The sequence below is a fragment of the Geotrypetes seraphini genome, chromosome 18 (assembly GCF_902459505.1).
Source record: "Geotrypetes seraphini chromosome 18, aGeoSer1.1, whole genome shotgun sequence".
Lineage (NCBI taxonomy): Eukaryota > Metazoa > Chordata > Amphibia > Gymnophiona > Dermophiidae > Geotrypetes > Geotrypetes seraphini.
Genome location: NC_047101.1, coordinates 25,079,276 through 25,096,411, shown reverse-complemented (window position 1 = coordinate 25,096,411; position 17,136 = coordinate 25,079,276). Strand labels below are relative to the sequence as shown.

Sequence of the window (17,136 nt, the reverse complement as noted above, 5' to 3'; positions counted from 1 at the left end):
ATTTACCGAAGTAAAAGGCTTAACATGATTCATTCCGGCTTAAATTCTCTTGCAGCCCGTTAAGTTTGAATGAGCTTTTTTGTGTCCAGAAAACTACGAAGCTGTTTAATTGCAGCGTATCTGACCAAACACTTAGGCCTCCTTTTATGAAGGCGCGTTAGGGCCTTAACCCGTGGAATAAGGCCAGTAATTTTATTATTTTATGTTTTAGCGTTATATGTTTCCCTATTGTGCCTTTCCTTTGTTTTGCTTTTCTTTAATCAATTGTATTTCAAAACCCTATCTTACCTTATGTAATGAGAATATGTATTAGTAATTTACTCAATGTTATTATTTAAAGTTTGTATTGTTTGTCTCTCATTGAATGTATTTTTAAAATGGTCATCGCTTAGAATTTGATTAAGCGATTAATCAAGAGAAATAATAAACTTGAAACTTGAAAAAGGCGCGCTAAAATGCCATGTGCGCTAGCCGCTACCGCCTCCTCTTGAGCGGGCGGTAGTTTTTTTGGCTAGCACGCGCTAATCCGACGTGTGCGCTAAAAACGCTAGCGCGCCTCTGTAAAAGGAGCCCTTAGTAGACAAGCAGCTCCCGTTTTTATTGTTTCCTCCCTTGTGCTCAAGAATAACTTCCTCCGTTCTTGGGTAGACTTAGAAACATCAGGATAAATCCAGATTTTTCTTCTCCCAAAAATAAACTCTGGGAGAAACGGAAAAAAAAGTTTTCGTGATCATATTTAAATCCTGTTCGAAGACTAGTTAAGCAATCGAGGTACCACGATATTGAATTTCTTTCTTAGATGTTTCGAGTATTCCAGTTATCTCATTTAAGTCTATTTCCTGAGGAACAGGATTTTCTAATTTTCTTGGCAGATAATTACCTAATTACCTCCTACCTTATTTTGAATTCTATTCCCCCATTAGATCTACCAGAAACAACAACCTGTTTGCATACCCAAAAATCGTTGGCTGCAGATATCGAACCTTCCTGGACAGAACTTTCAAGTTTCAAGCTGGTAGACAGCAATCATGGCTAGGCTATCTCATCGATACAGCTAGGTTGACCTACAGCATCTTCCGGAAAGAACTAAAGACCACTTTGTTTAAGAAATTCTTGTCCTAGCCAGACACTCTCCCGCGAACATAACTTCAACACCTTATCCTGAATTTCTTCCTCACACTAAGTATCCACATTCCCTGTCTGCTAAAAATTCCCTCTTCATAATTCTATCCTGATCTTTCGCTGATGTTAGAATATTTTCAATTGTAAGATGTAAAATAGTTATTTATACATTACTTGTTGGAATATTCATATTTATCTCTATCTCTACCTCTCTCTTTATATTTTTATCTTTACTTTTCATTAATTGTTTCTTCAGGTACTTTAGTTAGATTGTGAGCCTTTGGGAAAGTTAGGGAAATTTCCAAGTACCTATCTTATTTATTTTTATCTATTGTATCTTTTTAATGCATCATTTTTGTAAACCGCTTAGAAACCTCACGGTTATTAGCGGTATATAAGAATCAAATTAAATTAAATAATATATCCTAGCATGGTGTAGCATGTTATTAACTCTAACGTACGTATCCGTTCTGGGCTCCTGGGGAGGACGGGCTATAAAAACAAATAAATAAATCTGTCGGCCACCTTTCCTTACAATTCCACTGTCCCAAGTCTCAGATTCACTTTCTGCATCTCAATGAAGGGAGAGAAGAGTGCGAGAGACTTGAAAGATCCGGAGCGCAATAATACAGAAAACTCAAGAGAGAATTTGGTTTTGGGTTTTTTTATTATTATTATTTTTTTTTTTAATACAGAGCTTTGGTATTAGCACTTTTATGAAAAATAAAACGGCATATAAATGGCAGGCACGGCATGAAGTTGAAGTATAAAAAAAGATTCCTTGGTCAGATGACGTGTCAGAAAGCCTCTGTTCAATCCCATTCCGCTCTGGGGGATAAAGAAAGAGAAAAAAAAAAACAGGAGAGAATTTTTATTACATGAGATAATGGCCTGGGAAGTTTAGTGCACAGTCATATTCCTTCAAATATCCAGCTTAGGGCGTCATTTACTAACAGCTAGCCTGGCATCAATGCCGTTAATAATAAACTATTTGTTGTAGAGGTTATTTTTATGCATTTTGTGTTAACGCACACTAAGGGCTCCTTTTACTAAGGTGCGCTAGCGTTTTTAGTGCGCGCTGCCCCCTGCACTATGCGTCAAAACTAACGCCAGCTCTATGGTGGCGTTAGCGTCTATCGTGCGTGGTGATTTAGCGTGTGCTCAAACCACTAGCGCAGCTTAGTAAAAGGAACCATTGAGCTGGCATTAGTTTCTCTGCGTAGCGCGTGGATTAGCGCACGCTAACCTGCAGCGCGTGCTAAAAAAACGCTACCGCAGTTTGGTAAAAAGGAGTCCTAAGTAAACGATCCTTTTAATGAGTAAGAGCAGGTCAAACAAAGCCCAAGAGCCATCTCTCACGCTGAATAGGATGGAGAGCAGATTGAGCCTGTTGGATAGCATGGCGCACGTGAAAAAAAAAAATTAGCATTTTTGGTGTAATTTCAAAATACAACTTTAGGTGCCTCAACGATCATTTCACAAATAGTACTTCGCTTACAGCAGGGGTGTCCAACCTTTAGGCTTCCCTGGGCCGCATTGGCCAAAAAAAATGTTTCTGGGGACGCACAAGTGCGCAAACGCTGCAGCAAGACAGAGGAGGGAGCCGGCAAGATGGTAAACACCCGGGGGCAGCAGAGGAAAACACTGCATCGCCCTCGACTGGGGCCGCACAAAATATTTCACGGAGCCACATGTGGCCCTCGGGCTGCAGGTTGGATACCCCTGGCTTACAGTATCTTCCTGAGGACGGACCATCGTGTTTTATTAGAATCACTCCATACTATTTAAATTTCCTGCTGTGGAGAAGAGTTCCTGTCAAAATGAATTGTTTGTAATAAAACTAAATGACTTGTGTTTGAAGTAATATTGTAGATTAATGAAGTTGTGAAATAAATGCTTGAACAGGATACGGACGGAATACTTGAGATTCTTTTAATACGTGCATGAAGATCAAAACGGCAGCAGTGTGAAACTGAGACCCTTCAGACGGCTGCGTTTCTGGCCCAGGCCTTCCAAATCAGATCTTTAACTCAAACCAAGTTGGCAAGAGAAAATGCAAGAAGCTTAGAGTCTTCCAGCTCATGCCAGCATCTGTTAAGATGTCAGGAGTTGTAAGATGATGGTGTGGTGAACTTTATAACTTTATAAAGATCTTTTTAAATGGATGCAGACAATGCAGAATACAGATGTTTATTTTACCCTAAGATTTTTTGATCACGTTAGAAACATAGAAAGATGACGGCAGAAAAGGGCCATAGCCCATCAAGTCTGCCCACTCTATTGACCCACCCCATTAAGTCTGAATGCTAATGACCTGGTTCCTTAACTCGACCCTCGTAGGGATCCCACGTGGATGTCCCATTTATTCTTAAAGTCGAGCACGCTGGTGGCCTTGATCACCTGCACCGGAAGTCTGTTCCAGTGATCTACCACCCTTTCTGTGAAGAAATACTTCCTGGTGTCGCCACTAAATTTCCCTCCTCTGAGTTTGAGCGGGTGCCCCCTTGTGACCGAGGGTCCTTTGGGAAAGAATATATCGTTTTCCACCTCGACACGACCCGTGACGTACTTAAATGTCTCAATCATGTCACCCCTTTCCCTGCGCTCCTCTAGGGTATAGAGCTGCAGTTGCTCCATATTATACCTCTTTGTACTGGCTACCAATAGAAGCCTATGTTTGATTTTTAAGATCTTATATGCCTTAAGTCCATCATGTTTAATAGAGATGATTAGCAGGCCGACTGTTACCAAATTAGAGTACTTTTTAAATTCGCTTGTCTTTGCTATAAGATGCTATTTGGATTAGCTCCGTTATATCTTTTCTCTCATTTTGAACTGTACTGTTCGACTAGATCTTCTCAACGTTCTGGTCTATTCACTTTTCCTAATCCTAAAAATTGCCGTTACACAAAGTATTTTGATCGATCTTTGGCTTATCAAGCAGGCAAAGTTCAACTATGGCTTGATGACCTGATTCAACAATCTGCATCTTATTGCACTTTTAGAAAATTGGTTAAGACCTATTTGTTAAAAAAAAATTTGTTCCTGAATGGTGACTATGGGCTCCTTTTATGAAGGTGCGCCAAGGGCTTAACGCGCTAAATTGCTGCTTGCGCTAGCCGCTACCGCCTCCTTTTGAGCAGGCGGTAGATTTTTGGCTAGCACATGCTAATCCGGTGCGTGTGAAAAAAACCGCTAGCGCACCTTCGTAAAAGGAGCCCTATGTTATAGTTCCATATTGTATCTTTTCATTACTGAAATATTGTATTGCCTTGCTGATTGCTTTGTATGATCACTGGAATGTCCTTCTTACCTTTTGAAATGCCTAGAACAGGGGTGTCCAACCTACGGCCCGAAGGTCGCATGCGGCCCCTTGAAGTATTTTGTGCGGCCCCGGTCGAGGACAATGCAGTGCTTTCCTCTGCTGCCCCTGGTTGTTTACCGTCTTGCCGGCTCCCTCCTCTGTCTTGCTGCAACATTTGCGCGTTTGTACGGCCCCAGAAACATTTTTTTCAGCCAATGCAGCCCAGGGAAGCCAAAAGGTTGGACACCCCTGGCCTAGAACTTTTTGGGTGTTGGCGGTATAGACAAATAAAGTTTTTTTTATTATTATTATTATCTTATTCACCACTGGAACTTATCTTAATCAAGCTTTAGGAATGTGTGATTTAAGAATTTTTTTCCCATCCTTTTTTCATAATGTGGCTCCCTCATTTTGGTCATTGCTCTCTATGGAGATAAGGGGGTCCTTTTAGCAAGCCGCGCTAGCGGGGTTAGCGCGTCGAACATTTCATCACGTGCTAACCCCTGCGGCAAGACCCGTCCAGCTGACCAACATTGAAAGGTTAGTTGGGGGAGGGAGATTAGTTGGGGCGGGGGGTCGTTGGGCTTTCCGGCAGGAGGAGTTGGGCATCCTCCTGTCGGCGATTACGAGTTTGGGGGGGAGGGGGTTCCGGGGTTCCGACAGGAGGAGTTGGGCATCCTCCTGTCGGCGATTACGAGTTTGGGGGGGAGGGGGTTCCGGGGTTCCGACAGGAGGAGTTGGACATCCTCCTGTCGGCGATTACGAGTTTGGGGGGGAGGGGGCTCGGGGTTCCGACAGGAGGAGTTAGGCATTCTCCTGTCGGTGATGGGACAGGCGGCCGCAACAACCGCGGCCGCTATACATATTGCAGCAGGGAGATCCCTTGCTGCCATAAGTATAGCGGCCGCGTCTAATTTAACCCGATTCTCTAAAGACACCGGTTACAGAATCGGCGTTTAGTATAGGACGCCTCTCCCGGGCGGCCTGCCTGGGGAGCATTTTTTTTTTTAAAACGTGCATCCCGATTGGCTGATTAGACAGCTGTAGGACGTCTACAGCTGCCTAAAATCGGGACGCACTTTTGGAGAATCAGGGCCTTAAATGTTTTTCTGGTTTGTGATACAGTTTTTTCTGGTTTGTGATACAGCTTTTCTGGTTTGTGATGACCTGTACCATATACAGGTAATAAATGTCTTTTTTTCAGCAATAAATGTGTACTGTATTCTTCTTCATGGAAAAATAAGACAGCCCCCTGAAAATAAGACCTTGTGCATATTTTGGAGTTTTTAAAAATATAAGACAGTGTCATATATTCGGGGAAACAGGGTATTTGTATGCTAATAGAGCTCATGCATAGTCATTGGGGAAATCCTGAAAACCCGACTGGATTGCGGCCCTCGAGGACCGACTTTGACACCCCTGCGTTAGCAAATCTTGAACTATTCATACTGCTGTTGTTAAAATAACTTACCCCCTCCTTTACAAAGCCGCCCTAGCGTTTTTACCGCCGGCTGCCGCAGTAACAGCTCCAACACTCATAGAATTCCTATCAGCGTCCGAGCTGTTACCGTCGCTAAAAATGCTAGCGTGGCTTTGTAAAGGAGGAGGTAAGTGAAGGGAAAAGCTAGAAAAATAAAAGGTATTTCAAGGGGGGCGAGAACCCATTTTGAGGCTGTTCTTTGCGTATGTTACTTTGGAAATTCTTCCCTATCTATTCATCTGTTCATGTGAACCCTGCTTTTCTGATTTTTGGCAGTTTTACTGCCCAGTTCCAGCCATCCCCGCCACGTTATGCCTCAGCTCCGCCCTCAGCTCCTCCCCCGCTGCCTGTTCATCGGACAGGAAGGCATCCGCGCATGCGCAATGTGATGCGATGATGTCACCGCATTGCATCCGCGCGTGCGAGGATGCCCCCTTCCTGACGCAATTTCTTTTCAAAACCCGGACAAAGTGCCGGATTTTGGAAAGCTTTGGGCTAAGCACCTACTTTTTTTTTTTTTTTTTTACAGAATCACGTTTTTGCCTAACTTTCAATTAAGACCAAGTCAAGCCTATTCTAAGGCGTTGAGTGCCAATATCAGCACTAATTCAGTCTATTTATCAATTAAGCTAGGCGCCAATGTTGGTGCCTAATTTTAGGCGGCCTTTATAGAGTCTGGGCCTAAGCTGGTATTCTATACTTATTAAGGGTGCTCAGAATGGAGTGCTTTTTATAGAATACTAGTTTAGCGCGGATCTTTCCAGCATCTAACTTTGGGTGCCATTTATAGAATTCCGCTCCGTGGTCTGGGTACTCAGAACCTGGCAGTCTGCTTTTCCATGCCCCCCTCCTCCAATATTATATACATTCAGATTGTACAAGAGCGTACTTACTCTGTAGCATTCAAGCTGGTTGTGGCTTTGATGATCATATAACAGAGGGTGAGAGCGCTGAGAAGTCCAAAACTGGCAATAATAAACCATTCTTCTGTTGACAAAGGGAAAGGGGAGGAGGTCACTCTTGGCAGAAGGCTATTTTCAACACCGACAGCAACAATCCCTGCCAATGCCCACTGCCAGAGGGCTACGAGGGAGGCAGCAGGCTTCTAGCCCCTGAGAAAGGATTGGCTGGCATCAGGCTGTGAAGCGGACGCTTAAGCCAGGGTTTACTGGCTGGAGGAAGCTGGCAGAAGAAGTACAAAGAAGGAAAGACAGATGTCGAAAATCAAAAGCAAAACAATTATGGGAGGAAGCACCAGGGTCCTCTTCTACCACACATAGCAAGTTAATGAGGAAAGACCGGAACTCCAGCAGCAGGAATACAATGAAAGCTTGAGGGACTAAAGCAAGGTGTTAAAACACTGAAAAGTCTCCATTTGAATTTGAAGGGTGAAAATGTTTGGTTCAACAAACTCTCAAAGGCTTCAATAGAATTCTACTCGAATATTTATCAAAGTAGATGCATCAAGGGCACCAGAACCATTAGTATATGGCAGAGGGGTCAAGCTAGAGCAGAGATCTCAAAGTCCCTCCTCGAGGGCCGCAATCCAGTCGGGTTTTCAGGATTTCCCCAATGAATATGCACTGAAAGCAGTGCACGCACATCGATCTCGCGCATATTCATTGGGGAAATCCTGAAAACCCGACTGGATTGTGGCCCTCGAGGAGGGACTTTGAGACCCCTGAGCTAGAGGAAGACCGACATTATGCTCCTAGATCAGGGGTGTCAAAGTCCCTCCTCGAGGGCCGCAATCCAGTTGGGTTTTTAGGATTTCCCCAATGAATATGCATGAGATCTATTAGCATACAATGAAAGCATTGCATGCAAATAGATCTCATGCATATTCATGGGGGAAATCCTGAAAACCTGACTGGATTGCAGCCCTTGAGGAGGGACTTTGACACCTGTGTCCTAGATATTGTCCTTTCTCCTTCCTGGACCTCATTAACGTCTCCTTCTCCCTACCTTCCCATAGACATCAAAGTATCATGGCTGTTTTCTTTCTCTATTTCCAGGCCTTATCGTTCCCACTATCCACCCCTCTCCCCCCCCCATGACTCCCATGTTCCCTCTCCCAATACCAGGTGCCATGGCTAGTTTTATTTTAACTCTGGTGTCATAACTTCTGTTTCCTCCTCTATCTCTACTTCTGTAACTCATGTGTTTTGCTCTTTGTCACCCTTCTATCTGGACTTCATGGTAAGATACTTTTCAAAAAAACAAACTAACAAAAAAGAACAGTGGCCTGAGGAACAAGGTTCAATTCCCACTGAAGCTTCCCACTGAACAAGGTTCAATTCCCACTGAACCCCCACATTATACAGAAAACTTAACTTTTCCCCTAAAAAACAGGGAAAAAGTTATGTTTCCTCTATAATGGGGGGTTACAACCCCCCCCAAAACCACCCCCAACGGCAGCGTGAACAATATTTAGTAAACTGGGGGGTTTGCCCCCACCCCCCCCCCCCCCGTCAGAGCCCTTTAAAATAAGGTTTTTGTGCGGCGTGCTGAAGTCTTGCGCTCAATTGACTGCTCCAATTTGTCGGCGCACATTTGTCCTGCACACTTATGACTACGAACACGAGTCAATGGCACCTACCAACAACTCTCTTACTATTTTAAGATCTTTATCAACTTTTGATTCAGTATTGATTGTTATCTTTTTTGCAGATGACATAATGCTAATCAACTTTCTTGACCCTGCAGTCTTTTTTCAACTGAATTGATGCCTGGATGCAATTGTTGAACGGGTCACAAGAAATGGCTTTGAACTAAGCACCTCCAAATCTGAACCAATCTTGGTAGGCAGGAGCTCTCCGCTCACTTCCTTAGTCCTGGCATTAAGGGTGACTCAATCGCTCTAAGTAGAGAAGAAAAAAAAAAAAAATCAAAGCCTAGGGGTTTTGCCTCAGTCGGTTTCTTGACACTAGATAATCCAATTGCTTCTGTTGCAAAATCATCCTTTTTAAATTTTTGATACCAGAATCTTAAAAATCCCAAGCTTTTGAGAACGCTTCTCTCACTGTGCATATGCTACAGAAAAGAGTGCATTCAGCTGCTTCCTTTGCTAACTGTAGCAGGTGACAGGTGTGCAATTTCAAAGCAGGCTTGTGTGTGCTAGTGAGAAAAAGAGATCTGATCTTTTGTGGGCACACCAGTTATGAATAAATGATGGGCGCTGGAAGTTTAGTTTTAAAGAGAAATCATTTCCTGGCTTTAATCACTAAGGGCCCCTTTTACAAAGCCGCGGTAGCAAAGGTGCTGCAGTAAATGCACCGAAGCCCATTCAATTTCTATGGCCTTTGCGATGCATCTTCAAAGCCCTGGTCGTGACACACAAGAGATTCTACATAAAACCCCCAGCCTACATAGCATCCAAGCTACGCCTATACACCCCTAACCGCCCCCTCCGCTCCAAAGCGGAACAAAGACTCAGCATTCCCGCTGGGAGATCTCTCCGAATGAGTACAGCGTACAAAAGATCCTACAGCCATTTCCTACCTCAGCTATGGAACCGACTACCCAAACAGATCAGGTCGCTAGACTCACTAATGACCTTCCGCAGAGCAGTAAAGACCTTCCTCTTCCACCAATCGGGCCATTAAAAACTGCCTCCTCAATATACTTCTCCTAGTACTCTTCGCTATGACCAGTCTGGTCTCTAGAATAAGCTCCGTTATTGTCTACTGTAACCTATTTGTTGTCACGACTAGTCTGTTTTCAAACGATTGTGAATGTCTACTTGTAACCCGTTCTGAGCTTCTGGGAGAACGGGATAGAAATCAAAATAAATAAATAAATTTGGTACATTTACTGCGGCAGCATCGCTAGTGCGAGCTTTGTAAAAGTGGCCCTAAAGAAGGAAAGAAACTCGATTCAGTTGTCCCACTGCAGATTTTCTTCAGTGGTATACTATTTGTCATATACAGTAGTAATCAAAGAATCAAACTATCAAACTCAGATTACTTGCATTGCACAAGGCCATTTAATGTTATAGTTGGAATTCAGGAGGTTTTTTTGTGCCAATAATGTATTTCTAACATAAGAATAGTCTTACTGGGTCAGACCAATGGTCCATCAAGCCCAGTAGCCCATTCTCATGGTGGCAATCCAGGTCACCTGTCCAAAACCCAAGGTGTAGCAATATTCCATGCTACCGATACAGGGCAAGCAGTGGCTTCCCCCATGTCTTTCTCAATAACATACTATGGATTTTTCCTCCAGGAACCTTTCTTAAAACTAGCTATGCTATCTGCTCTTACCACATCCTCTGGCAACGCGTTCCAGAGCTTAACTATTCTCTGAGTGAAAAAAAAGTTCCTCCTATTGATTTTAAGAGTATTTCCCTGTAATTTCATCAAGTGTCCCCTAGTCTTTGTCATTTTTGACAGAGTGAAAAATCCATCCACTTGTACCCGTTCTACTCCACTCAGGATTTTGTAGACTTCAATCATATCTCCCCTCAGCTGTCTCTTTTCCAAGCTGAAGAGTCTACCCGTTTTAGTCTTTCCCCATATGAAAGGAGTTTCATTCTCTTTACCATCTTGGTCGCTGTTCTTTGAACCTGCCAATTTTTTCGCCAAATCTTGGTGGGCAGTGAAGGGGCTCTGAGGCTTTTCCAATGACAATTGTTTCTATTGATGGCCTTTTGCATGCATAATACACTGTAGATCTAAAATCTATGAGAATAGTATCTGAAGCTTGGATATACCTTTGAGGAATTTAGAACGAAGACCTGATAGGCCACACACATTCACCATTTGCTTTATAGTATGTGTGTTTATAGTTTGATTCTATTTGTCATGACAGGAGCTTAACCCAAGAGTGGCATAGCATGCACCTATGTCCAGAAATACTTAGCAAGAGCAATCGATAGTTATTGGAAGCGAGGATGTGCTCTCAGACGGCTCACTCTATTGAGTCAGTGAATGACTTCAAATCACTGAAACGGAATAGTGCATAATTTATGCAACTTAGACATTCAAGAGCATCTTTTAACAGCTTCATGAGAGCTACCAGGAGACTTGTACAAAAAAGGGACTGTTCACTTTGCTGTCCTTCCATAAGCATGGGATATATGATTCCACAGGGAGCAGAATTTCTTTTCCTGCCTTGGAACTCATTTTTACAGAGCTCAACCACTACTGAACTTTAATAAACCGTATCCGCCAGTCAGGAGAGAAGTCAGAAGACAGGAAAAGGAAGATGACAGGCCTTAAAAAGTGAGATGAGTTGTCCTTCCTCCCTAGACCATTTCAGGACGGTGCAGTTAGAATAGTCAGTCTCAGTGGTAACCTATCAGTAAGACAAATCTTACAAACAGTTTAACAATATACAGCATGAATAAAGCAGGAGTGTCGCACTAGATTACTTGTAGCAGAGGCAGAGAAAACTAATCCAAGATCTTTTGGGCTGCTGGAGAATGAACAGTGAAATAAGCGAGAACAACAACTTGGGTTCAGAAAATCAACGTGTAGCACTTCACCCTTGGACCTGCCCACAATGAACTAGTCACAGACTTATGTGCATTTTCCTCATCTCTGGTATCTCAGAACTGAATAAGCTTGCTTTTGCTCAAGGCTGGCATATCAGGTCAACCCCCACTGCCTTTTATTTCAGTACGTAAGTCTTTAAAAACCTATTTTACCTAACCTCAACAACTAAAAACTTGTGGAAAAAAACATTGAATTCATCCAGTATTTCCTTTAAGGGGCTGCCTATGTTTAGCTGTCTGCTCTGCTGGTCACCCACCCTGGAACAGGAAGCCGATATCAGAGGGGGGCGGGGCCGGCGGACTGCAAACCTGCAACTACTCTAGCACCCCGGGAGGATTCCCCCCCTCAACCTGAGTAAAAATGGGGAGTGGCAGAAATAGGCATGGAGGACAGGAGAAGCCAGCGAGGAAGAGCTGGATAAGAATAAGGATGATAGACTGAAGAGAAAGCAGGAAACATGAAGAACCAGCAAAGGAAAATACATGAGGACCTGAGGAGGGCTGGAATAATGAATGTAACAAAGGAAGAGCGTACAACAAAGGACTTAGCTTGGAGGCAGAATGCACAGGAGACGAGAGGTTACATGGGGCAATGGAGGAACAGGAGATGAGAAGGAACAGGATAACGAAAGAACAAGAAAGGAGAGAGTGCATGTGGTGATGGAAAAATCTGTGAGAAGAAAGCACAAGGCATAATAAAGGAACAGGCGGGGAGAGAGGGCACCGCGCAGTGGAGCAATGGGGTTATGGAAGCACAGGAGAGGAAAGAGCCGCAAATGAGAATATATAGTGTATTAGAAATAAGAGATATCAGAATTAAGGGGAAATTGAGAATTGGCAGATGAAACACTTTGGGGGAACTGAGAAGTGGAAGAAGAGACTGTATGAGAGGAAGGAGGAAAGATGACTTAGAGCAGAAGTAGGCAATTCCGGTCCTTGAGAGCCAGAGCCAGGTCAGGTTTTCAGGATATCCACAATGAATATGTATGAGATGGATTTGCATGCACTGCCTCCTTGAGCATATTTATTGTGGATATCCTGAAAATCTGACCTGGCTCCGGCTCTCGAGGACCGGAATTACCTACCCCTGACTTAGAGGAATGGGGGAATTGGAGAAGGCAGTTGCATTTAGAATTCAATACAAAGCAATTATGATATGTCACCAATTTTTATATGGTACAATCCCTGAATATTTTAAGGGTTTGATGTCTGAGTATCAACCATTAAGGTCATTGCGCTCTGAAAGTTCAGCATTGCTGAAAACAAAGGCTAACCCTAAATATGTGGAAACGGATGCCATGACTTTTACATGTGCAGGGGTTAAGTTGTGGAATAGCCTGGTTAGTCAAATCCGAAAATGTAGAGATAAGAGCTCATTTAGGAAAATGCTGAAAACACGACTATTTGTAGATGCATTTCTTTGAGAAATTGACCTTATGTAAGGATTGAATCTGTTTGTTTTGTTCTGAATTTTATAATATTTTATGTATGTAACTATCTGTAAACCGTTTTGGAACAAAATGGTATAGAAATGTTAAAAATAAAATAAATAAATAAATAAAGATGGGAAAGGAAAGATAATGCCCACAAGTCTGAAAAACAAAACAACATTGTAAAAATATAACACATATTGAGAGCCTTATTTTATTAATCATTTTCCCATAAGCAAAAATAGGAGACATCTTTCAATAAATAGGCCCCACAGTTTATAGAATATTATCATAAAATCCATTCCTATAATCCAAAACAAGCCACTTCAGTTATATAAGAACATAAGCTTTGTCAAACTGGGACAGACTGAAGGTTCAAATGCAACAGTGGCCATGCAGAACATACACCTTGAACGGTGAAATCTTGGCAAGATTGCAAAAAGGGACTTGGGAGTTCTCATCCAGGAAGATATGAAAGCTGCCAACCAGGTGGAGAAAGCTTCAGCAAAGGCAAAACAAATGCTGGGTTGCATCAGAAGGAGCTTTATCAGCCAAAAGCCGTTGTGCAGATCCATGGTGAGACCTCACCTGGAATATTTTGTCCAGTTTTGGAGGCCAAATACCAAAAGGATGTGAAGAGAATGGAGTCGATCCAGAGAATGGCCACTAGGATGGTCTCAGGACTTAAGGATATCCCATATGAAGAACATCTGACCAGATTGCGCTTATATTCTCTCGAGAAGCGCAGAGAAAGGGGGGACATGATAGAGACATTCAAATACATCACGGGTCGCATTGAAGTGGAGGAAGATATATTTTTTCTTACGGGTCCCACTGCAACAAGAGGGCATCCGCTAAAACTTAAGGGGGGAAGATTTCATGGTGACACCAGGAAGTACTTCTTCACCGAGCGGGTGATTGATCGATGGAATAAACTTCCACGTCAGGTGGTCGAGGCTAGTAGCTTGCTCAACTTCAAAAATCAATGGGACAAACAGGTGGGGGTGCTACAGGTTTATGCATAAAAGATGGATAATCCAGGGAGGGAGGGGTCTTGAGTGGGCAGACTTGTTGGGCCGCCGGCCCTCTTCTGCCATCATACTCTATGTTTCTATGTTTCAAGCCCAAGTACTGGGAAAGATCCCAAGTAAAATAGATTTTTTACTGCTCATCCCACAAATAAGCAGTGGATTTTCTGATGTCCGTCTTATTAACGGCTTATGGACCTTTCTTTTAGGAAATTGTCCAGAACAAGAACACAGACTGAGACACTGAGAGTAGAGGTATCCTTTCTACATGACCTTGTGCGGTCAGCTACTGCTGATCCAGGAGCCAGCTGTGAAACAACATCAGTTTGGAATCCCAGAGGGAGACGGGAGCCCTGCAATGCCATGGGAGCCATCCCATAATTCAGGCGAGACCAATGCTTTCCTTCCTATGGGGGCTTAACTAGAAAGCATTTAAGTTTCAAGTGTGAATCAGGCCCTTCGGCAGGTGGTTGCTTAGGTTATCACTGTTTCTTTGCCAGGGAATACTAGTTAGGTGTCAGAATTACTTGAACTGCCACTGCTACCTCACAGTTTTGATGAGCACCAAGAGACGTTTTGGTGCTACGTTTTTCAAATTGCTTTTCCATACCTTTATACAGTATATATATAGGTATATATATATATATTGTTAATATAAAATATATATATTGCCAAAGAAAATTCTTTTCTTTGCTTTGGGCCTACAAAGGAGCAAAATCATACTCCAAAGAGACAAGACAATCCACAAACTCTAACCAGAGTAATTAGCTAATTAGCTTAGCAGCTAATCACCTAAAATTCCCTCCTAAGTGTTCCAAAAACTGATATATATATATATGTATACCTAGGAAATATGCATAAGCACCTACTGTACCCAAGTGCACAAAACATTGACTTACAGCCTAAAGTCACTTAGAAATTTACCTTGTTTTAGCACAGATTCATCAAATTCAAAAGCAAGCTATTCCCAGTGTGCCAAGACTCCATCATGAACCAATTAGAGCAAGTAATATTAGAAAACATATTCCAGGAGCAGTGGCGTAACGAGTGTGAGAGGCGCCCGGGGCAATGGCGACCCTCCCACGCCCCCCCCACTCCTTTCCCCCCAATGTTGCGAAAGCGCACCTCTTCCCTTCTCCCTGTACCTCTGTAACATTCCTGGCATGAGCAGCAACCCCCAACCTGATGTCGTGCCTTGGTGGGCTCTCCCTCTGATGTCATTTCCTAGGCACAGTCCAGGAAGTGACGTCAGAAGGAGAACTGACGCAGGTGCGACAGCAGATTAGGGGGTTGCTGCTTGCCGCTAAGAACATTACAAAGGTATGAGGAAGGGCGGAGGCACATGTGGCAGTGTGTGGGAGGGGGGTGCTAAGGGAAGGTGCGGTGGGGGGGGCAGAGAGGAGGACCAGATGGTGCCTGGGGAGGACCCGCCCCCCCTTATTACACCACTGTCTGGGAGGTTACTAATACCAGGGGTAGGCAATTCCGGTCCTCGAGAGCCAGGCCAGGTTTTCAGGATCTCCACAATGAATATGTATGAGATGGATTTGCATGCACTGCTTTTTTGAGATGCAAATCTATCTCATGCATATTTATTATGGAGATCCTGAAAACCTGAACTGGCTCCGGTTCTCGAGGACCGGAATTGCCTACCCCTGGACTAAACCAAACCAAACTCGCCCTGGATAAGGGCGGGTGAGTAAATAAAAACCCCCAAATAAAACCCCACTTGGGAAAAGTCAGTTGAGAATTCTAATGCTCAGAAAAATGAAGTTATGTTTAAACATAAACCGTCCCATATTCAAAAAGAGTTAACTCGCTGGGAGTGGCCACTGACCGGTTAACTCACTTGTTTTATTTTCTGTAGTGTAACCGGTTAGTGCTGCTGAAAATGACTGGTTAGCATGGAACATCAAGCTGGCTATGTTTGGGGTGTACCGTGGATGGAGTTTGGTTATGCCTTAATAATCAGACATAATTGGCCAGGTTTAGCAGATAAATAAGACCACCACAAAAATAGCTGTCCTATCTTTATCCGCTAACCCAAGCTTAGTTAAGTTTGAATATTAACTTAACCAGTCATACGTTAATTGGCTTTTTTAAAAAAACAAACCAACCAGAAATTCAATGCTGAAGCCCAGATAGGGCCCGGCGTTGAATTTCTGGTTTTATTTATTTATTAGGATTTATTAACCCTCTTTATGAAGAGAGTCACCTAAGGCGGTATACAACAAGCACAGTTCAACATAAAACTTACAATTGTGGTAACAAGTAGAAAAAGAAAACTGTAGAAAAATGGCAAATGTAAACAAATGCAGTGAGTGAGGTAAACTCAAAATCAGCAAATTAAAACTTAACAATAGGACTACCAGGAAACAGCTTCAAAAATACACTTATTTTAACAGCGCTGAAATTCAAATCAGAGAGATATAATATTACTTATCACTTATATAATGCTAAAAGGCGTACCCAGCATTGTACATTTTGACATTTATAGACGGTTCCTTCTCGGAAGAGCTTACAATCTAACTTGGACAGACAGATACAACATATAGGGCTCCTTTTACAAAGGTGCGCTAGCGTTTTTAGTGCACGCACTGGCGCTAGCCGAAAAACTACCGCCTGCTATTCCGCGCGTTAAGGCCCTAACGCACCTTTGCAAAATCCCTTGTTCTAGGACTAGTGGACTACTGTAATATCCTCTACCTACCATGCCTCACAATCTTGATAAATCAACTACAGATCATTCAAAATACAGCCCTCAGACTGATCTATTCACTTGGAAAATTTGACCATATCACCAATGTCTACCTAGATTCACACTGGCTACCGATAAGAGCTCGAATTCAATTCAAATTTTACTGTCTATTATTCAACCGCTTAAATCGAAACTAGAGAATGACACGGTGACAAAATTCATCACCGTTCCTGTCCCCGCGGGAAACCATCTTCATGTCATTCTTTAAGGAGAGAGAGAAGAATCAGAGTATGAATGGCCACAACCACTGACCCGCAAACTTTGCTTTGAAGAATGCTGGTGTAGAAGGACCGAGGTTGAAACAGACACTACAGAATGATAGTCTCTGGTATCCAGAGCAGATATTGTGATGTCATAATGCCTCATTCCACCAGTGCCTAAGAGCCAATCACATCAGTGATGTCACAATGGCTTCATTATCCTTGGCTCCCATAAGAATCAGAGTATGAGTGGCCACAACCACTGACCCGCAAGCTTTGCTTTGAAGAAGGACTGAGGTTGAAATAGACACTAGAAAATG

At 43.0% G+C, this 17,136-nt stretch overlaps 1 protein-coding gene across 3 annotated transcripts in view; it reads right to left on the bottom strand.

Annotated features, from left to right (window-relative positions):
- The window catches only part of RNF130 (ring finger protein 130), a 210,816-nt gene that overhangs the window by 13,014 nt on the left and 180,666 nt on the right, over window positions 1-17,136 (bottom strand). Inside the window, exons 8-9 of one of the 3 annotated variants that reach the window (XM_033927585.1) lie at window positions 6,800-6,893; window positions 1,777-1,950 (exon numbers count right to left, since the gene is read on the bottom strand). The exons of the other annotated variants lie outside the window; for them this stretch is intronic. Coding sequence (XP_033783476.1) covers window positions 1,935-1,950; window positions 6,800-6,893 — 110 coding nt within the window. The 3' untranslated portion in view covers window positions 1,777-1,934. Of the gene's footprint in view, window positions 1-1,776; window positions 1,951-6,799; window positions 6,894-17,136 lie in introns of those variants that run through there. 3 annotated transcript variants of the gene reach the window in all.